Source organism: Macrotis lagotis, chromosome 2 (genome assembly GCF_037893015.1).
Source record: "Macrotis lagotis isolate mMagLag1 chromosome 2, bilby.v1.9.chrom.fasta, whole genome shotgun sequence".
In the NCBI taxonomy this organism is placed as follows: domain Eukaryota; kingdom Metazoa; phylum Chordata; class Mammalia; order Peramelemorphia; family Peramelidae; genus Macrotis; species Macrotis lagotis.
This window is the reverse complement of record NC_133659.1, coordinates 155,500,863-155,523,841: the sequence shown is the minus strand read 5'-3', so window position 1 is coordinate 155,523,841 and position 22,979 is coordinate 155,500,863. Positions and strand designations below refer to the sequence as shown.

At 38.1% G+C, this 22,979-nt stretch overlaps 1 protein-coding gene across 2 annotated transcripts in view; it reads left to right on the top strand.

Moving 5' to 3' along the window:
- The window catches only part of PGBD5 (piggyBac transposable element derived 5), a 174,633-nt gene extending 163,970 nt beyond the window's left edge, over nucleotides 1–10,663 (top strand). The window contains exons 6-8 of one of the 2 annotated variants that reach the window (XR_012475765.1): nucleotides 3,937–4,042; nucleotides 6,245–6,704; nucleotides 7,084–10,663. Coding sequence is in view for 1 of the 2 variants with exons in the window: in XM_074223037.1 (XP_074079138.1) it covers nucleotides 3,937–4,042; nucleotides 6,245–6,440 (302 nt within the window). In the remaining variant the exon portion in view is untranslated. Of the gene's footprint in view, nucleotides 1–3,936; nucleotides 4,043–6,244 lie in introns of both variants that reach the window. The other variant, XM_074223037.1, reaches the window with a different exon arrangement.
- Nucleotides 10,664–22,979: the final 12,316 nt, after the last annotated feature.

Below are 22,979 nucleotides of genomic sequence, written 5' to 3'. Positions count from 1 at the left end.
CCCGCCAGAGCCAAAGAACTTCAGCCTCCCATAGGCAGCCCCAGGGCGCTGGGAGTCGCAGCTCACAGCAGCAGGGGAGTCTCCTGAGCTGCACCCTGGGGAGCACCGGCACAAAGTGGGGGAACAGCGGGGGACCTCTGCCAGAGTGAGCACGTGGAGCCCAGCCCTCAGGGCACACAGTGAGCAGCTTGGTCTTTCGGCAGCCCAAATCTAGGAAACAGAAGCAGGCAGAGCATGTAAACAGGAGCCCCCAGGGCATGAGCCCATTGAGCTGAGGGAGGGGAGTGAAGAGAGAGAGAGAGACTGTGGAGCTCTGTCCTCTGCCTCTGGAACAGGACTCTGGGGCTCTGACCACATTCAGATCCTGATCCCAGTCTAGGCCCCCCCATAGAACAACAGGGCCCCCCCCACCTCGGCCCCGTGGCAGAGGGGGGCGCTTATGTTCATTCACTGACCAGGAGGGAGGACAGAGCCTCACACACTGAGACCCTTGTGGGAGTGTCCCAAAAGCTCAGGAAGTACCCCAAAAAATCAGGCTTAGGCTGGGAAAATGAACAAGCAGAGAAACAAAAAGATTATTGAGAAATATTTTGCAAATGAGACCAAGAAGGATCAAAATACTCCGTCTGAAGATGAGGAAGCACAAGCTCCTGCATCTAAAGACTCCAAGAAAAACAGAAATTGGGCTCAGGCTATGATAGAGCTCAAAAAAGACTTTGAAAATCAAATGAGGGAGTTGGAAGAAAAACTGGGAAAAGAAAGGAGAGAGAGATGCAGGAAAAACATGAAAATAAAGTCAGCAGCTTAGTCAAGGAAATCCAAAAAAATGCTGAAGAAAATAGCATGCTAAAAACCAGCTTAGGTCAAATGGATAAAACAGTTCAAAAAGTTATTGAGGAGAAGAATGCTTTAAAAAGCAAAACTGGCCAGATGGAAAAAGAGATAAGAAAACTCTCTGAGGAGAATAAATCCTTCAGACAAAGAATAGAATTCAGGGAGATTGATGAATTTATCAGGAATCAATACTTCAAAACCAAAAAAAATGAAAAATTAGAAGAAAATGTGAAATATCACATTGAAAAAAACAACTGATATGGAAAACAGACTTAGGAAAGATAATTTGAAAATTATTGGAATACCCGAAAGTCATGATCAGGAAAAGAGCCTTGACATCATTTTCAAAGAATTGCTACGGGAAAATTGCCCTGATATTCTAGAAGCAGAGGGCAAAATAGAAATGGAGAGACTCCACCTATCCCCCCGAGAAAGAGATCCCAAAAAATCAACCCCTAGGAATATTATAGCCAAGTTCCAGAACTCCCAAGTCAAAGAGAAAATATTACAAGCAGCCAGAAGGACACAGTTCAAATATCGTGGAGCTGCAGTCAAGATCACACAGGACTTAGCAGCAACTACATTGGAAGCTCGTAGGGCTTGGAATACAATATACCAGAAGGCAAAAGAGCTTAGAATGCAACTGAGAATCAACTACCCAGCAAGGCTGAATGTCCTCTTCCAGGGAAAAAGATGGACTTTCAATGAACCAGGGGAATTTCAAATGTTCCTTTTGGAATGGCCAGAGCTGAACAGAAGGTTTGATCTTCAAATACAGGACTCAGGTGAAGCATGGAGATTGGAGGAGAGGGGGGGAAATATGAGGGACTTAATGAGGATGAACTGCATGTATAGAAAAATGATACTGATAATATTCATATGAACCATCTCAGTTAATAGAGCAGGTAGAGGGAGCTTTTATAGTTGAAGCACAGGAGAAAGCTGAATTTGAAGATAAAATATGGTGTAAAAATGGAGTCGATAGGAAAAAAAATGAAAGGGAGAAAGAAAAAAGAGAGGGAGAATAGTCCAAGATATTTCACATAATATTTTTTTTATTACAATGAGCTATTGCAATGATATGGAAGGGGGGGAGGCAAGGGGGAATGAGGGAACCTTTGTTCTCATCAGAGATGGCTAGGAGAGGAAACAGCAAATATACTCAATGGGGTATAGACATCTGGAGTAAGAAGGAGGGGGGAGCAGGGGGAAGGGGTGGGGATGTGAATAAAGGAGGAGAGGATGGACCATGGGGGGAGAGTGGCCAGATATAACACATTTTCTTTCTTACTTCTTGCAAGGGGCTGGGATTGGATAGCCTGTCCAGGACCATAGGGCCAGGTGGATTCTGGGCCTAAGGGGTGGTATGGGGGCTCAGGGCTTCTTGTCCCCAGGACCAGGGATCTGTCTGCTGCGCCACTCAGAGACCCTACAGCAGAGTCAGAGTGAAAGGAGAGAGAAAATATAGTACACGGTAGTGGAGAAATAAGAAAGGAGGGTGTTGAGATCAGCAATGGCAACGTTGGAAAAATATGGAAGTAACTTTTGTGATGGACTTATCATAAAGAATGTGATCCACTCACAAAAGAGTTGATGGTGTTGGAACAAAGACTGAAACACATTTTTTGTTATTATTATTTGGGGGAGGGTACAGGGCAAGTGGGGCTGGGTGGCCTGCCTGGAGCCACATAGCAGAATGATCTTTGGGTGTCTGAGGCCAGATTCGTACCCAGGTGCTCCTGGCTCAAGGGCCAATGCTCTATCTGCCACCCAGCCACCCCTACTATTATTACTATTTTATTTTATTTTCGGTCTTTTTTTTTCTTTCTTCTTTTTGGTTTTTGCAGGGCAGTGGGGATTGGGTGGCTTGCATGTCACATGGCTGGGTGATTATTGGGTTTACGAGGCTGGATATGGACTCGGGTGCTCGTGGCTCCAGGGCTGGTGCTTCATCCATTGCGCCACCTGGCCATACCTACAATTATTACTATAATTTTTTTTAATTTTAATTTTTTTCTCTCCCCTTTACTTTTTCGCCCAAGCAAGTCTATCTATATTCATGGGGGGAGGGGTATTTTGTTTACTTGTAAACAAGTATATTTTATTAATGTAAAAAAAATTTGTACAAAATGAGAATAAAAAAAAGAAAAAAGAAAGAAAGAGAGACAGAGAGAGTGCCTTGAAGTACCTTCCCCATAGAATGATTGGGTTTTCACAGGCTCACTTATCAGGTCTACACAGCTGACTTCCAAGTAATTCCATTTAGTCTCAGATTCCAGAACTCTAGTACTCATTGCCAGCTGATACTGATAGTATCAGCCCCTCAAAATCAACATGTCAAAAATGGAATCCAGTATCTTCCTTAGCTCCACCTCTGCCAATTCTCCTCTCTCCCAACATTCTTTCTTCCTGTGAAAGGCATTGTCTTCTTCACATTCTTTCAGATAATTTCAGCTATCTTCAATTTCTTTCTCTTCCTTACCTGTTTTGTTACTGTTACCCCCCACAGTAGAGTGTAAGAGCTTTGAGGATAGGTGCGATTGTATGCATTTGTATTCCCTAAACCTTGATGGATGGGTAAAGGATGAGAGGAGGAAACCTTGTTATTATTGGAATGAGGTCAGAGTCCTTAATGGGAGAAAAGGGATAGAATCAAGAATATGAGGGAAGGATTCCTGTGTGTGTATGTGTGTGTGTGCATGTATACATGTGCACACACACACATACATACACACACACTCACACACACACACACACACACACATGCCACACTCCAAAACATCGTTTAAAGCAAAATTTATATTTCACCAACCCCAGTTAGGTTTTTATCTTACTCTGATCATGTTCCCAATGTCTAGTCCATGTTTTCTCTCCTAGCTCACTGCTACCTGTATGCTCATCTGTCTTTCATTTTTCTCATCTTCACAGAATTCCTTAGTAATAAAATTTTCTTTTAATCTTTTTTCTTCTCCTTTCTTAAAGGATTTGTTTTGGCAATTCTGGCAAGCTGGACAGAATTAGACTCTTTTATAAAAAAAAATTCCTCCTCCAATTTGAAATAAGGAAAAATTAAGAAAAGACATTATTCTCTTTTCCATGCAGGTGTAATCATCAAGAGGAAAAGTGGAGAGATTCCCTGTCCTTTGGCTGTGGAAGCTTTTGCTGCTCACCTTAGCTATATCTGCAGATATGATGACAAATATAGCAAGTAAGTTAAAAAAAAAAGGAAATTCTTAACCACCATGATATGGGATCTAACTCATTTTCTCACCTCCATTTATTCAGTAGATTAATGAATACCACTTCCTCTGCCACTTGCTACCTGTTTGACGGGAGTTAGAAAAACATTTAACTTTTGGAGATTGTTTCCTTATCTGAAAAATTTGGGAATTTAGACTAGATGACCTATAATATAATAGTCTTTATGCCTCTCTAATAAAATAAGAAAAAATTGAAATTCAGAGAAGTGGGCTCCTAGGGCCTCCAAACTTTTCAATTTGTCATTTATAGTTTCTTAGAAACTAATCCTATCCTATGTCTAATATTGTCTCCCTCTACTGCCAAAAAGACACATACCAATCAGACATGTCCACCTCTAAGCAGGTGCCACCTTTGTTACCACTCTATTACCTAGTCCTTAGTTATTGAATGGGCTTGGCCTTGGAACTGAGACCTGGAAAAGATCTTGGAGGTCCTTGGAGAACCACTTCTCTAGTCTAGACTTTGTATTTAATCTCCACAGTACTTACTCATTGTCATTGTTCATTTTATGTTTCTTTGAACCAAACTGAAACTTAGTAGAAGTCATTTCTCTGGCACAATCCCCTACTCTCATATATACACAAGTGCTATACAATGCTTTATTATTAAAAATTATTTTTAAAAGCTTTTAAAATGGGGGGGAGTTTTTTTGTTTAGTCATTTCAGTCATGCCCAACTCTTGTGACCCTATTTGGGATTTTCTTAACAAAGATAGTATAGTGGTTTGCTATTTCCTTCCCCAGCTCATTTTACAGATGAGGAAACTGAGGTGAACAGAGTTAGTGATTTGCTCAGAGTCACTCAGTAAGTGTTTGAAGATGGATTTAAACTAAAGTGTCCTTGAATCCAGGCTCTGCACTGGGCTACCTGCCTGCCCTTATTAAAGGAGCTAAATAAATATGTCCTGAATAGTAAAATGATAATGAATTATTATGGATATACTTTTTAGCTATGTTCTAGTTTGGATTATCCCAAAGAGCAATTGATCATTTATTCAACTGTCTAGGTTGAGGGAAACCTGAATTTTCTATATGTTTTTCAGGGCAATTGGGGCCAGCAAGTATCTTGATACCCCTAGAAGGTCTACCTTAGCTGTGCTGGGGAATCTTTTTTCCTGCTAAGGGCCATTTGAATATTTATAACATCATTCACCTTTTGTATTTGATCAAATGTTTAATTAATTCACCTCTAAAAGGTTTCTAGATTTATTGAATTTTGAGTCCCACTTGTAGTCACCAGGGCAGTGCCAGACCAAATGATTTCATGGGCCTTTTACAGACTGCAGGTCAAAGATTTCCATCCCTGGACTAGGGGCATGAAGCTACGGGAATTTCCCAGACCCATTTGCTGGAGATAATCTGACTTTAACCATAATTGAAAATACATATTCTGGGGGCAGCTAGGTGGCACAGTGGATAGAGCACTGGCCCTGGAGTCAGGAGTACCTAAGTTCAAATCTGGCCTCAGACACTTAATAATTACCTAGCTGTGTGGCCTTGGGCAAGCCACTTAACCCCATTTGCCTTGAAAAAAACCTAAAAAAAAATACATATTCTGGGCAACTAGGTGGTGTAGTGGATAGAGCACTGGCCTTGGAGTCAGGAGTACCTGGATTCAGACACTTAATAATTACCTAGCCGTGTTGCCTTGGGTAAGTCACTTAACCCCATTGCCTTGAAAAATCTAAAAAAAAAATACATATTCATTAGGATTTTAAAGTTAATTAATTGGAAATCACAACTTAGAAAAGAATGTTTTCTTGTTTAATGAGTCATTCAATGAGCATTTATTGAACACCCGATGTTCAATTATACAAGGTGTTTGAGAGAATATAATTAATCAATAAGTATTAATATCTGCAATGGACCAGGAATTGTACTCACAACTGGGGACCCAATCACAAAAATAAAATAGCCCTGCTCTCAAATTCTTATGGGGAATATAATTAATAAGAATTAAATGATATAGTGCTTATAAATTATTTTATGGAATATCTAATATATAATATATAAAGAATATAAATGCTAGTTATTATTATAAAATAAGGTTTCTATCCTTGAGAAAACTGAATTCTCTTTGACCATCCTTTGCCTATCAAGTGACCCAACACATCGATTTTTGGCTCACCTTGTCTTGTCTGCCTCTCCAGGTATTTCATTTCTCATAAACCAAACAAGACCTGGCAACAGGTATTCTGGTTTGCCATCAGCATTGCGATCAATAATGCCTACATCCTGTATAAAATGTCGGAGGCCTACCACGTGAAGAGATATAGTCGGGCACAGTTTGGAGAAAGACTGGTAAAGGAGTTGTTGGGCTTGGAGGACACATCACCATCCCATTGACGCCTCATTCTTGTGCCTCAAGGCCTGGGTAAGGGACCCATGTCAAGGGAGAGGGAATCAGAATTGGAAGAAAAGAATCTGCGGCTCTGGATGTCCAATCAGGGACCTGGTGATGCCCACCCCCCTGCTTGGAAAGTGATACTGTGAGGTCTTTAAAGGGACAGAAATAGAGACTTTGTCAGGAGGAGTGGCTGGTTATCTGGGGCTTCCACTAAAAGAAAAGTTTCCCATCCTAGTCCACCAAGAAGTTCCCACAGCTGCGATGTGAGTCCTTCATACATCAGACCTGGGTTTTGAGGTTGCTAGCCATTTATACTGTCAGTTGTACCTGTTCAATAAGGGTGTAAGGCTCCTCATGACACCCACCTGAATCTTATGAGTGAGCTTAGACTCCAAATGGAGGACACTTGACAGACATGGGGGCCTTTGCTAAAATAACTGCTGCCAGTTATGGGGCATGTTGTTACATGGCATTAGAAAATGGGAAGGAAATTTATGTAAGACTGATATCTTTTGACATCATGGCATGTCAACTGATGAGGGTGAAACCAGCAAAAATGTGTTCATTCTTAAAACCATTTAGATCTGAATGGAAGACTCCTTGGCTTTTTTCAATTTGTTCATGCAATTCTTATCCTTCCAGTTTAGGAAGTGACAAACAAGGGGAAAAGAAGAAAAAAGAATAATTAAATTGGTGCCATTGAGATAAAAGTGATGGAATGAGCAGCAGTTGAAAATGGTCTGCGTAGTCTAATTAATAAATGAGGTATTACTGCTGACTGTGGCGTCTTTGCCTAATGTGAAGGGGAAGAGGGAGAACACACCTATTTAACTGAAAGTGGAGTATAACCACTATATTTTTTCTCTCCTCATTTTTAAATGTATCTTTCTATGTGTTGCTTAAGATCTAGCATAATGGGTGATGTTTCCCTCCATTTCTTTTCCTCCTTCCTCACCCTGTCCTCTTGCTCTGCATCTTGGGCACATAGTACACAACTTTGTGACTGTACCCAGCACAGGAAAGAACAGTTCACTTTGACATGAAACATATTGCACTTCCAAGTACCATAGGAATGCCTTTTAGAACTTAAGTTTGGTTACCACTATTGTCATTTGCAAAAAAAAAAAAAAAAAAAAAAATCACCAGTTTAAATATAGATACACACACACACATACACACACACACACACACATAAATACACATGTAGCATTATTGAAACCGTCAGATCTCTTTAAGGTTAAAATGACTATGAGCTGAATCTCTTCCACAAATTAGAAGTCTCACCAAATCTCAATTGCCTTATTTTAAATGATCCCTCTGCCTAATAGTTGTCTTCAGCAAGAGCCTAAGAAGGAGTTCAAAAATTTCAAGACAACAGCAATGTAGAGAATGTAGTAAGAAGTGGCTCTTTCGTGAACCCCAACCAGAGAGATTTAATTACTGAAATTGGGCCAAGTAATAAGGCAGGGCTATATTATGAAAACAGCATAGGGACAACATTAGAACAAGAGATTCAATGCACTTTTCAGCATAACTGGCATACTTCCACTCGGATGTGTGTTTTAACCCCCACTTCCCCATGCCACCCCCCAAAAAGCCTCAGAACAAGAAAAATGGACTGTTCTTATCACCATCCCCAGTGCTGAGCAAATAAGTGCTGAGTTTAAATATTCTTCCTTCATCTGAATTTTATGTAAGCCCCTCATTTTATTTTTGGCTCTTCTTTCATAAATTCCTCATGTAAAAGACTATAGAATATATTTAACTCAAGCTTTAGGATTAGTTTTATCCTCCTAATTTCACATTCAACAAGAGAAGTGTCCCTAAAAGTGTGCACATGAACATTATTAATATATTCTCATTAAAGGATCACTAGTGTCTTCTAGTTTTGATTGAATATTTTGAATTTTAGACCCAAATTTAAATTGTTTTGTAAAAGCCTCTGCCCTATTCTTGTGAAACCAATGAAATAGTGTTTCATGCTAAATTTAATTAGAACCAGGTTTACTGCAGGAGAAAGATGGATTTTTAATTTGTGGTTCTTTTCTATTAAGCATACTATTTTTGGATTGAATGTGTTTTCAACACTTAAAAAGCAAGATACTAAGAAAAAGTGCTTAGTGTCTCTTTTTATGTCCCAGAAATTAGAGTATCAATTTCTAAAGGTATTTTACTTTTATTTTTTCTGTGATTTAAAAGTTGGAAGTGGGAGGAGATAGGGTAAGAACTCAAAGGAAAAAATACAGATTATTAATGTATTTCCCAAAGCCAATTAAAGAGTTGATTTACAGTTGCATTATCTAGTCTGCACGACTTCAATTAATGAACCAAAAATTTGTGAGGTTCTTCAAAGCTCTTTTTGTTTTAATTTTCGAGTTTTGACCAAGAACAAATTTATCAAATAACCCCCCCCTGCCCATCCCCCAGTCTAGGTAGATTCAGGTGCCTATATCATTTGGGGGATGAATACACATCTGTCTTCTGAATGGATGACTTTCTAATTACTTTACTTTTTACCTTGTGTCATTACCTATTACTGTGAAGTTATATATTCTATTAAATTACCAGATAATTAGAGAGTAATTAGATGATATTAGTTCCCTGTAACTGAAATGGTAGACAGCTGATTTCTGATGAACTGGTAGTTTAAAAAAAAAAGTCAAGTAGCATGGCCTCTAGCAGAGATTGCAAGTTATTTATACAGTTTCCTTGGGGGATTAGAGATCAGGAGGATTCCCCATTAAGGTACAAGATTCATCTATAAAGAATAGTATCGTTTCCCCCCATACATGCACTCTTACCTTCTAGATATTTTGGGGTGACTTTTGGAATTTTTCCTAACTAAAAATCTGATTCCACTGCTCCCTAAGGCTGACAGCAGTCAGGTTGTCACTCGAATTTGCTTGTGGCAGAATCTGACACAGTAGTGGATGATTATTTGTGACAGGGAAACAACCTGGTGACTGATTCTTACAAGAGGGAGCAAGGATGTCTTGTTGGCAAAGGGGTAAGAGACAGACACATTTCATTACATTTCATGACAGTGAGTTCCTATGCTATGGTTTGGATGCTGCCACTATATTGACTTGATTTCCTTTGGGATGGTTTTGTCACTTGGTCCAAAAAAAATTGATTCATGAACTTCCAAAACCACATATCTCCCCCCACAACCAAAAAGCCAACAAAAAAAGAAATATGAACAAAGTTCATCCAAAGGAAATGTCTACATTTGGTGGATTTACTAAATCACAGTAGGCAAGAATTAAATCCAAATTATGCTTTAGTAATTCTTAATAATGAATATGTTTTAGTAATAATTTACTTTAAATGAATAAATTCCTAATAATATTTTCTGTCTCCTTTGTTGTTCTATACCTTATTAGATTTGTGCTCCCCTATACCAACTAAAAGTCTTTACTCTGGTCAGTGGAATGTTAATGATAATATTTCAAAGTTCCTTTTTTAGAGTAAAGTGTTGGTGACTGGATTGTTTTGAGCAGCTCAGCAGTGACTCCAAACTGGGTACAAGCCCAGGCTACCAAAATAGACACAGCTTTGCAATGTGAAAAGAGAAAAAGAAAAGTTGATAAGAGTTGGAAAAAGTAGCAGTGAGTCAGGAGTGGGAAAGGTCCACATGTGTGGGATGAGTTCCATAGTTACATATCATATCCTGCAAGACTGTTTCACAGCTGTCCAAAAGTCAGATTATAGTACCCTTTAGCTAGAGAAAAATCTGTATCCTGCCCTTTCTCTTTCCCTGAGGTAGTGATTGTGAAGGTGTGTGTTTTGACCAATCCAGTCACACCATAAATATTCAGTCTTCATTGAGCTGGAAGCATGGATGATTCACCATTATTATACCAATGAGGGCAGGAGGAAAGAAATATTACCCATTCCCACCCCCTCCCCATGTTTTCCTTGGGGGTGAGTGATTTGAAAATTAATTTCAGAGGAACTGTGATAATATCTCATAATCTATTTAAAACCCCTGTAGTTTTCCCAATTTTTGTCTAAGATATATTAGGGAATTAGAAATACTTCTTTAGCCCCTATACTCAAAACCAGCATATTGCTCACAAATAGCAGCACCACTCACATTTTTCCCTTTTACTTTCTGTATTGGGATGTGTGTGTGTGTGTGTGTGTGTGTGTGTGTGTGTGTGTGTGTGTGTGTGTGAGAGAGAGAGAGAGAGAGAGAGAGAGAGAGAGAGAGAGAGAGAGAGAGTTCTTATCCACTCCCACCTGAGAGTTTATCTGATGAGACCTTATTTTAGCTTTACCTATAGTGCCCTATTGCTAGCTAATCACTTGTAGAAATATGTATGTGCCATGAGAACCCAGGGAATTTTATTTTTCTAAGGTAAATATTTATTAAATATTCAATCATAAAGGATATTATTTTTATTCATGAAGAATTCTATAGAACCTAAAATTTAGCTAAATGTAGTTTTTGAGGTTATTAACAGCTAAACTTTACTTTTAAAATACAGTCTTTTAAAATGAGACAGAAAATATTACATTTTTCCCCCTCTATAACAGGGTTGTCCTTGTATTGGTGGAGGAGAGGTTGAAATATGAAGGGAGAGAGAGAGAGAGAGAGAGAGAGAGAGAGAGAGAGAGAGAGAGAGAAGGGAGAAAAGAAAGTCCTATATTATAATAAACATTGGAATGTAGCTCTCAAATATTTTCCACTGAGTGAATAATATTTCTTACGAATAGGGTCAGGATGACTTCAGTAATGGTAAGACACAGTTGCAGGACTTTCATCCAAAGTCACTGGAACTTGTTTCCCAATAGGACAAAAGGTATGGGATTTTTTTTCTGTTTACTTGTAGTTCAGAGATGAAACAAAACTTACTTTTATTGACCCGAAACAGCCAGGATTAGAATTAATCCTTCTTCTACTACCAGCTCTTTTTCTATCCCTGTGGGATTGTTTTATCCTACACTCTTCCCCCAAAGAAGAGCTCTTCAAAGTTTTGAGTATGAAAAGTATAGCTTTAAGTATTCATGTTACCAAAGTAGAGAGAGAGAGAGAGAGAGAGAGAGAGAGCACCAGAAAAATATGCAAAAAATAATTAAACAGTTACTCTAATATGCATGCGTATGTGTCTGTGTGCATGTATACACACACTTAGCTATAGATCTATACATGTATCTATGTATCTATATGTTTAGAATCTAGATAGATAAAGAAACTGGTCTCTATAGCCTGCTTTGAAATAGGAAACTATATCATAACCCTCACAATTCTGACCTTTTTTTCCAGTAAAGTCTTAGTTATTGTTCTACAACAACTTTTATCTTTTATCTTTGTCTCATTATTATTATTATTATTATTATTATTATTATTATTATTATTGGATTTAGAGAATTCAAATTCTTTCTCTCTATTTCTCCCCTGCCTCTCCCTTCTTTCCCTCCATACCTTTCCTTCCTCTCCCCTCTGTTGCAGTCTTTTTCTTCTTCCAAGAATCCTATGTTGTTCTTGTTCATTTGTTTTTCAGTTGTGTTCAACTCTTTGAGACTGCGTTTGAGATTTTCTTGACAAAAAAAGATACTGGAATGGTTTTCCAATTCTTTCTCCAGTTCATTTTACAGGTGAGGAACTGAGGCAAAGAGTTATATTATTTGTCTAAGGTCACCCATCTAGTAAGTATCTAAGGCTGCATTTGAACTCAGAAGGATGATTCTTCTGTACAGTACAGGGGGGTCCTGGCCATTGTACTACCCAGCTGCCAATAATTCTATGCCTCTTCTTAATTTATGGAACAAAGCAAGGTATCAGATGAAGTCTATTAGATTTAGGATTCTATTATAAAATATTGCTATTAAACAAAAAGCACTATAGTAGGGCCCTCAACTGGCTCTCTGAGTGCCATGATAACCCCAAAGGATTACCACACTATATGTGTATAACCACCTTACCACCCACATAGCTTTCCAAGTCCATTCTGTTTGCTGTCAAGTCTTTCATGGGTGCTAATCTTTCCCTTAATGGGGACCTGACAGCATGTTCATATGGTATATGCTCTGTAGCCAGGTGCCATATTTAAACCATAGTTCTGTTATATTAATGATGTCTTATAGGAACAAGACATAGTCATTTCTTTAGGACATGAATGTTATACTGTATGGAAGTACAGTTTTAAAAAGTGATTCTTATAAGTTGTCAGATGTATAAAGTATCACCATGTGAATTTTTAGCACATTTTTTTCATGTTGTATGCAACCATGACCCTTTATGCACACATAGGGGAATTTGGTTGCTTCATTATTTCAATAAACCAATGAGTTGTTTAAAAATAGGCACTCACCTCATAAAGAAGAGATCACTTAGGCAATTCTGTTTCATGTTCTCCTGTCCATATTCCATAGGAGACCCACCCAACATTTTGGATACCATCTTCTCAATCTCTTAACTTGGCACAGATCCTACTGGAGCACATTGGTGATAAAACTGATTTCCCTCTCTCTCACTACTTGACCTGCCCACCTTTTTTCCAATTGTATATTTCTCAAGGCATCTTTTACCCTGCTTTTTCTGCACAATTCTTCATTGAAAATATATTAAAGCCTACTGATGCCCATCATATGTCCTTTGAATGACCCTCAATTTTAATTCTTTCATGACTGTGGTATTCTATGACTCAGATATAAAGTATCACCAGAAGAATGATGTTTAAAAAAAAAGATCTCCCCTCCTTTTTTTCTTCTTCTTGGAGTAATTATAAACACTGCAACGTTTCCTAGAGACAATGAACCTTGCATCCTCCAGTTGAGTCCTAAACTCAAGTCATCTCCTGTATGCAGTGTCTGTCCAAGATTTAATATATTGATTGACTAGGTCTATGGGCTTTCCATACAACTGTTGATCATGACTTGGACTATGTGCATTCTACATTCAGGTGACTTTTCTGAAATAAGTAGTCTGAGTTCTGGTGAGCAGTTATGGATCTAACTTTAATATACTGTAGCCTTCAGGAACTTGATACAATGAGCATGATGCCATCTGTGCTGGTCATCTGCTACAAAAATAAACATCCTAGATGAACATACATTTCTTTGTTTTATGCCTCACTTGATGTTAGGAATCTAAGGGTTGCTAATCAAAATTATCAGTGATGTTATGGAGTTTTGTATAATTTTGAGATATATATGGGAGATACCTTGTTGGAGAAGAGCTTATAAGATGGTGCTTTGCTCTATTGAATCAATTACTTTTTCTAGTCAATAAACAGCAAACATTGTGGGATCTTTTCACTGCTCTTTTCAGTCAACTGTAAAAATGTGGTCTACTTCTAAAAATATCAGCCTGTCTGTTCCCTTCTTGTATTTTCATCAAAGTTGCCTTTGAAGTACATTTAGGTTATTCTACATTGTATGTGTAATGGGTGCGTATATGTAGATAGAAAAGTAGACATTGTTACCAATATTTTATCAGTCACCTTCTTGGTAATGATAAGATTTTGTTCTCTCATTTCAAACATTTTGATAATAGCTCTCTCAAGGATACCAAAATTGTGTTGTTTCCAACTTGGGCATCTTTGTCCTTCTTGTTGCTGTTGTTTAGTCATTTTCAGTAATATCTGATCCTATATAGAGTTTTCTTGGCAAAGATACTAAATGGCAAATCAATTCCTTCTTTAACTCATTTTAGAAATGAGGAAAAAGACGTACTCTTAGGATTTAGACTGACTGTTTTCTTTAGTTCCATTTCCATTTCCTTATGAAATACACCAAACACTGTGGTATGAGAATCCAAAATGTGATTTTACACTGTCACTGATTTTAAAAAAAAAAGGATTTGTTATAGATATCTCACCAGATCTTTTTCACGTGTTTATTGTCCTTCCAAATTAGTCCCTAAATGTCATTGTGGTGAGGTTAGAGAATCATAGTGGGAAAGAAAAGTGACTGTAGTTATCTAAGCATTTTGAAAGAACCATGAAATGTTTATTGTACACTAGGAATTTTCATCTAGTATTGCAACAGCAAAGAGAAGAGTCAAGTTCTGCTTCCTCCTCCTGATAATTCACATTGATCCTTGACTTGGGTCACTGATAGATAATTTCTTCAGAAGCCCAAGTCATCAAGTGTGCCTTCAATAATAATGTCATTCTTGTAAGAAAGATGAGGAAATATAGGCTGGGATGATAGCATGTCTGATAGGATAGGTGAATTTATAGCTGTTTGAATCACTATTCTAAAATAATATTAATTATTTGATTGATAATGAGGAAGGAGCTTTCTAGGAGCATGCCCCATTCTGCCCTTGTCCCTGTCCTAGAAAACAACTGTATTAATGACTTTATGAAAGACATAAAAGGCAGACTGATGGATTAAGTAAAATTGGAAAGGATGGCTAATACATTGAATGATAGTTAAAATTTTTAAAAGATAAAAACCCATTAGGTTGTCGCAGTTCTCCAACATCAATATTATGAAATTCGACGGGAATAACAAGACATATTTAGGTTTAAAAAAATCCTGTATCCTTCTATCTTAATAACAAGACCTGGCTTGACATTAGTTTCTGTTAAAAACACACACACACACCTACACACTCACAGACACACAATCTGGGGGTTAGAAATGTCCATAGGCTTAGCACATGTTGGAAGAGAAGGGAGGAAATGGGAGAGGGAAAAGGAAAAGAAAGGAAAGGTGGGGGAAATGAATGTGATCTTACTTTGAAATACTTTAATGAGTATATGTGTGTGTATGTGTGTGTGTGTGTTGTGTGTGTATGTATGAGAGAGGCAGACAGACAGACAGACAGATACAGAGAGACAGAGACAGAGAGAGACAGAGAGAGAACAAACATCTAACTTCCAGCACAGCAACTCTTCCACTTCTTTTCATGTATGTCAATTTTTTTCCTTGTTTTCCCCAAATTCTGCTCTTCAGGGAAATTATTGAGAAAATTAAATGCCTTCCCTTTGCTTGTACTGTAACTGTAAACCCACTACATGGGCTGTCCATGTTGTCTTCCATTATTCATTATTGTATGTGACTGGTTCTTATCTTCTTCTAATCATATATATGCTCTATAATGTCTTTCATCCCAATTCTTGCAGAAACAAAAAGAGAGAAATGACTATTGGTAATATGCTATAGTTTGCTTACCTGCCATGTATTTTTTTCCCATTACCTTCATGGTTATTTCTAATTTATATTCTTCTAGGATTGTTGTATTTCATAATTCATAGCATTATAGCATTTCTTGAAGCATCTACAGAAATGTCCAATTTGGAGATACTGAAAGTATCACTCCCTTCAATGCAGGACATCTTCCTTCTACTAAATCAGTTCTGGGTCTAGCTCTTTATTCATCTGCTTTGCTTACCCTTGATATATTATGTTGATGGATTAATTCCATGGGCTGCCCTGCTCAGGTGCATTTCCCTAATACTCATTCTTCTCCACTCTGTTTCTCAAGTCCAAATGGTTAAACAAATTTCTTTTGTATTCCTATATATTTCACTGAGGAAGTTTTTAGGGTTCTGGAGTCCAGTGCAATTCATATAATAGCTAAGAATGAGTTTTTGGAAAAGTTCATCATCAATAAGAATTTTTTTTTAATTTGAATCTTTTGCAGAATATCTTCTATGACAGTGTGATCTCAGCCTACATTAATATAAGGATGGTATCTAGGTCATAGAAGATACACCAAGACCAATGACTAGAAGCTATAAGAAAGCAAATGAAGCTTTATTACAAAGAAAACATTTTTCCCTATCAATTAGGGCTCTCCAAAATTGAAATGGAGTTCCATGTGATATAATAGGCTCCCTGTCACTAGATATGATTAAGAAGAAATCAAATGACCAACTCTCAGATTTGTCATAGAGTAAATCTAGAAATTAAGAGGCTGGACTAGATGACCCTTTCCCCTCTAAGATTTTACTTATTTTAGAATGGACATCTGCTATGGTAACCTGTGATCTATCCCTCTAACCCACCCTAGGAACTATAAATAGCAATAAGTCAAGGCTTAAGAATGAGTCTGAAGAATAACTTGGTTGTGTTAATTAGATGAAGAAGGGAGTAAAACTTTGAATAATTGAAATTCTTCAAGGGGAAATCCTGTACATTCCAGTTACCTTTTCCCCTTTGGAGTCCATCTTCAGTCAAAAGAAGTGACTTGTGTCCATAGAATATAGGATTAAGAAGGTGAAAAGGAAGAGACCATCTTTATTAATGAACTTTTGCAGAAAAAAGCAAAAATTAACTTCTTGTTTAGTTGCAGACTCCCATTTCCTTCAAAGAAGCTGTAACATGGAAATATATGAATAAAGTTGATTTAAGTTTCTGGTGGGTTTTTCTTCTCCTCTCTGATTTTCACTTTGGAGTCTTTAGGAGAAATTGTCTATTCACAAATCTAATCAGGAACCTTATATACATATCCCACATGGAGGTTGACACCCAATCACATTTCCAAGCTGGTGCCATTAGAACATATCTCTATGAAGCTTTGATTTTACACTAAGGCACGCTTGCAATAAATTTTTATGAATTTTGTACACCATGAGCTAAATTCTGAGTTGTGAAGTATGGTAAAAAAAGATTTATAGTGTCACTCAAGATATCTTGTCATGTGGTTTTCTTTCTTCAACAAAGTTTGTTTACAGTCAACAACTTTGAAATACAGTTAAATATATTACCACCTGCTTCTCTCTGGTGTCATCTTTTTGGGTGGATTGGGTTTGTGATGAAAAATTCACACAACTTTGGATGAGATGAATTGACAGCATCATGGCCAAAAAAGAGATATTGGGCTAGACCTGGGAAATGCATTTAGGCAGATCACATTTGGGAGAGGAAAAAAACAACCGGGAAGAAGGGTACAAGAGTCTTTCTAATATACCTATCCTCCTACCCTTAGACTATTCCACTATTCTGACCTTCCTCACTTTTACTACTCAGACTAAAGGGGGAAAAAAAGAAAGATTTGCTCACCCACAGTGATCTCGCATCTTTTCCACTCCATTTTTTAGGTGACCAGTACTGTCCTATAGACCCCTCCATTGGGGTGAGTAGGATGCAGAGTTTGAAAATAAAGGCAAGTGTCTGGCATTAGAAAACCCTTCTCCTGCTTTGACTTTCATTTAGTAAAGGTAGAAAACAGGATTCCTGATAGTAAAGGAAGAATGTGTAAGAATGATTATGGACTTGTATGTATACATACATAACTGCCACTTCATGTGGTTATTTATATCAATATTCACAAAGAGAGTGTACAGTTCCTCACATCATTAGCATTGCCCCTTTAAGAAGCAGAGGAAGGTATATAGTACCAGATTTAGGGGTTTTTCTTATCTTCTGTCCATTATCATCCACCACACATTAAACACAAGAGTGAAGGGACCAAAAGCATTTCATGAAGATTAGCTTTCTGTCACCAAAGAAGTGAGGGAAGAAAGTAGAAGAGTCACAAAATCAGAGGGGAAAAACCCATGGGGGGGGTGAACTACTGTTTCGTGTGCCACAAAGAGGTCCCTGGATTTAAAAATACAGAGTCGACCTTAAAGCAATTTCAGTAGAGTGGTGAGATGGGAGGCAGATTTGAAGGGACTGAGGAATAAAACAATAGATCACTATTCTTTTTAGAAGCCTGTCAGTGAAAAGGAACAAAAAGATAAAGCAAAAGACTGAGAAAATAACAAAAAGAGAAATTCAGACAGATGGATACCTATAGAAAAGGAAGAGGAAGAGAATGGAAAGGTGGTCATTAATCTTAAAAAAAAAAGGATGTATGAAATTCGTATGTCTAAGAAAGCATACATATCTGATATGTTTAGAGTGGCCAACTTTTGTCAGAACTTTAAAGACCTATCTTTGACCCTTTTCCACTACTCTCTACACTGTCTTCTTGGTGATCTCATCCACTCATGTGGTTTCAATTTTCACTTCTATTAAGATAAATCCTAAATTTACACATCTATTTCCAAAATCACCTCAGAGCCCTGGTCCCACACTTCCAATAATCTACTGAATGTTCTACCAGCATCTCAGACTCAAATTGGTTTCTTAGTGGTCCCTTAAAATTTGTCCCCCTCTGTGTCTTTCTCTTGTCTCTGTTTTGGTCTTTTTATCTTTTTTTTTCTATTTGTCTCTCTTTCTCTGTATGTCTGTTTACTTTCTGTCACAGTCTCTCGATCTCTGACTTTCTCTTTCTTGTCTCTGTCTATCTCTCTCTCTCTCAAATATGATTTCATCTCTATAGGGAACCCAGAGCATGGAAATTCTATGAATTGTATCAGCAATTCATTAGGAGTTTGCAATCCTCTAGAGTTTCCTGTGGGACCTAAGAAGTTTAGTGATTTTACTGTGGTCACAATTCGGTTGTGCCAGAGGCAAGATTTGAACCAGGCTTGACTCCCAGACCAAGCCTTTAGCCCTAATGCCCCTTGCCCCATGCCCCTTAATTTCTTTTTCTCTGTTTATGGTTCCTCTCACTCATCTAGCCTCAAAATGGTGGAATCTTTGACAGTCATTAACTAATTGTCAAATCTTGTTGCTTCTAACACTCCCAGCACTTCTAGCAACTCCCATTACAATTGCTTTTTGTCCAAACTCTACTCTTTTGTCTTAGAGGCACTGTGATATACTCAACAATGCAAAGGCCTTAGAGTCAGGAAGACCTGTGCTCAAATCTCACCTCAGATACTCATTGATGTCTTGAACCTGGGCAAGTTCCATTCCTCCATTTCCTGATTTGTGAAATGGGGATAATAATAGCAACTCTCTCACAAGGTTGTTCTGAGAATTAAAAAAATGTTTTGCAAATCTTAAGAGGCTATACAAATATGAATTATTAGCACTCTTGACTAATATTTAATTTCTGAACCAATCTTCCTGTCCCTATACCATCTGTTACATGTTTCTTTGTATTGCTGGTACTTTGCACAATGTCTAGTACATAATATGTTTTTTTAAAGAAATATGTGGTGATTGACTGACTGACTGCCATTACACACTGTTTATACACTATTTCTAATGTGTTGTACAGATCACATCATTCCTATACTCCACAGCCTTCCATGGTTCCCCATTGCCTACAGAATAAAGTAGTATCATCTTCTGGTATTCAAGATACTCCACTATTGGCCTCCAACTTATGCTTTCTAGCCCTATCTCATGCTACTTTTGTCACATAATCTCCCTTCCAGTCAAAGAGAATGCTTTACACCTCCCCGACCCACCACCAATGAGGATGTTCTCACCCACCCCCATGACTTGGTTCATGTTACCTCCTCATTTTTTAAAAAGATCTCCATCCCCATCTGTCCAAATCCTTTCTTGAAAATCCACCTTAGGGGGCAGCTAGGTGGTGCAGTGGATAGAGCACAGGCCCTGAGTCAGGAGTACCTGAGTTCAAATCCGGCCTCAGGCACTTCATAATTATCTAGCTGTGTGGCCTTAAGTGGCCAAGCCACTTAACCCCATTTGCCTTGCAAAAAAAAAAACTAAAAAAAAAAAGAAAATCCACCTTAGCACACCTCCACAGAACCCTGCCTGATCTTCTTAAGTTCTAAACTGTATTTATCCCAGGTTTTTAACATACTGCCATACACATGAGTATGTTGAATAAGTAAATATGTAGGTGTCTCATATGTACTTGTGTCAATCTCCCCCCCTTAGAATGCAAATGAATCTAAATTCAAACTCTTCTCTACTACCTACCCCTGAAACTTTTGAATCCATGATAAGTCTACTTAAAGGATACATGGATCAATCAGAGGATGTCTGTTTCCTTCTAAACTTGAATGGAAAAAATTAAAATGTAAAGAGGGTCAAGGGGAAAAAAACAATTTAAGTTTTAACAATTAAGACATAAGATGACATCACATAAAATATAGCCTTGCAATAGTTAACTGAATAATGACATTCCTCTATGATACTTTGAGAAGCTTTACAATATAGATGATTAAATCTACCAGATATAAGCCATTTCACTGACTACTAGGGGAAGTATCAAGGTTAGATAAAACATTGTCCCTCTCATCTGGAGGTGAGAATAAATCATTGGCTATCCTGGCTATCATCTTCTGGGAACCTTCCAGCTTGTCAAGATCCTTACTCATATGTGACACTCAGATCTAAACATGGAACTCAAAGTGTGGCCTGACTACAATAAGACATTCCAGTATGATTTGGATGTGTGATATTTTTCCTCTCTACTCAGTCAACAAGCATTTATTAAATGCCTACTGTGTACTAGACACTGTGCTGAGCTCTAGGGATACAAACCAGATATAGGGGAAGCTGGGGGGAGGAGATTAAGAGAAGGTTCAGTGAGAGTTCCTACCTCTACTGAAGCCTGAATTTCTTTTAATGGGGATAGAGACTATTGATCTAAACATGTCATTTATATTCCTTTGCAACGACCAAGTGCAGTTTTGATAATGAGTAGTAGTTAGAGAGCAGAAAGGTTCTGGGAGAGGGCTCCCCATAATGAGAGTGGGAAATACCCAAAGAAAAACTTGAAGTTCAGAAGATAAATGTAGCTGAGTTTTGCCCAGGGTTAGTTCTGTATCTCCAACGTCACTGCGACAGACATGAAGAGGATGCCAATATACAATTTTGTTGTAGACTCCCAGGACAACCTCTACTGCTCTCAGATCATTCTCCTGCAGTTAACTCCGTTAACTCCAATTCTTCCATTACCCCTCTTCCTTCACCTCCATACTGGTCTACATTTGGAAAGGACCAGACAAAGCTTACCCATTAGATCCAGCAGATGGCGGCAGAGTACATCTTATGATCTCTTGCTCATCAACGAATTGTTTGACCAGGCTTAAAGGGAATAATGAAAGACTCCCAATGTTGGTGTTAAAGGTCAGTCTGGACCTACCCTCTTCCTCATTTTATAAATGAAAGAACTGAGATCCAGACATATCAAGTGATTTGTCCACAGTCTCACAGACTCCTAGAATATCCCAAAATGGATTCCGCTTCTTCCAAAGTTTTCCCCTTGACATGCCCTTCTTGTCCCCATCCATGTTGGTCAAGTCTGCACTGAAACATGAGTCTCACCTCTGAGAATCTGGAAAAGAAAGGCTTGGCCATACTTATGGGAAGCAGAGAGGGTTACAAATGACCTGCTCCAGTCCTAATATTAGAGATAATCCTTTGACCGGCAAGAGGAAATTGGATATTAGACCCTAGAACTCTGACGATGGAGGGCAGGGTTGGGAGAGGTCCAGAAAATATGTAGAGTCCTGCTTGTGAGGGCTTTCTGGTGGAGGACCCTGAGCAGCCAGAGAGTGATGGGCAATGTCAAACAAGGAGACACCTGTTCAGGGGAGAAATGATCACTGAGCTTGTGTCCAGGAGCTACAAAGGAGGTGAAGACAGCAGAGAGAACATGGAGGACAAGCCTCTCATGGACTTTGCCAGGGCTGATCCTTCCCCGCAAAGATCTCTCCCTTGATCCAGCATCCCTCTTTCTATCTAATTTAATGTGATCTGAAATGAGAAAACTGAAACATCATTGCAGCAAGATAGCAAGCTCAGAAGTTCTGTGCTCTGTTTACAGGCTGTTCCAATCTGTTTCTTACACATGTCACTCCTATTAGCCCAGAAAAAGGCTTGAAAGTAATAAATTAATCTCCCAATTAAGCCTGGCTTAATTGAAAGAAAGGAGTTGCCTGTTTGGATTGAAAGTCTATAATAAGAACCCTGTCTGTTCATTCAATTTGCACTTTTGCTTTCGTTTTTTGTTTATTTTACCCTTCATTCTTTCTCATTCTCAAATGTGAGTGTATACACACACACACACACACACACACACACACACACACACACACACACATGAAGTCACAAAAAAAATAAAACCACATCCACTATAACAGCCAAAGAAATTATTACAGAATGTTAGAATACTAGTGGGGAGAATATACTCCTTACCTAGCTGACTATCTTACCAATGAGGAATAAGTGAATCAAAGAATGGATGGATGGATGAATGAATGAATGAATGAGAAAGCATTTATTGAGAGCTTATCATGTGTACCAGAGGCAGAATGGAGGAATAGCTAGAAAATCAGAGAAGTAAAGTCACCTAGCTTGTAAAAGAGCTACAATATAAGCTTGGATCTGCTCTGTCTCCAAGCCTAAGTGCTCTTTTCACTTGTACTATTTTGCTTTATCTAGTATTCATTATGGAGGCAAGCAATACTTAGAATGACCCCAAATTGTGGTAAATCCAGATATAATTTATCATCTTTGAGACACATAACATGATTTCCCTAGTATTGCATCAAATTTGCCTTCTAGACTGTCTTACTCAGGATGATATTCAAATTACTTCATTCCCTGAGGACATAGTAATTGAAAGAGCTGAGGAAGATAACCCAGAAGTTTATTGAAAAACAGGGAAAACCAGTTGGGGATGGAAATTTGGCCTAAACAGATTACAAGGTAGATGCAGGAATGCAGATGTTCAAAAATTAATTTTATGTGTCATGGACTTTATGTGTTTATAAAAGAATTGTCTCAAAATCCAGGGAGAAATAATATTAAAATTATTA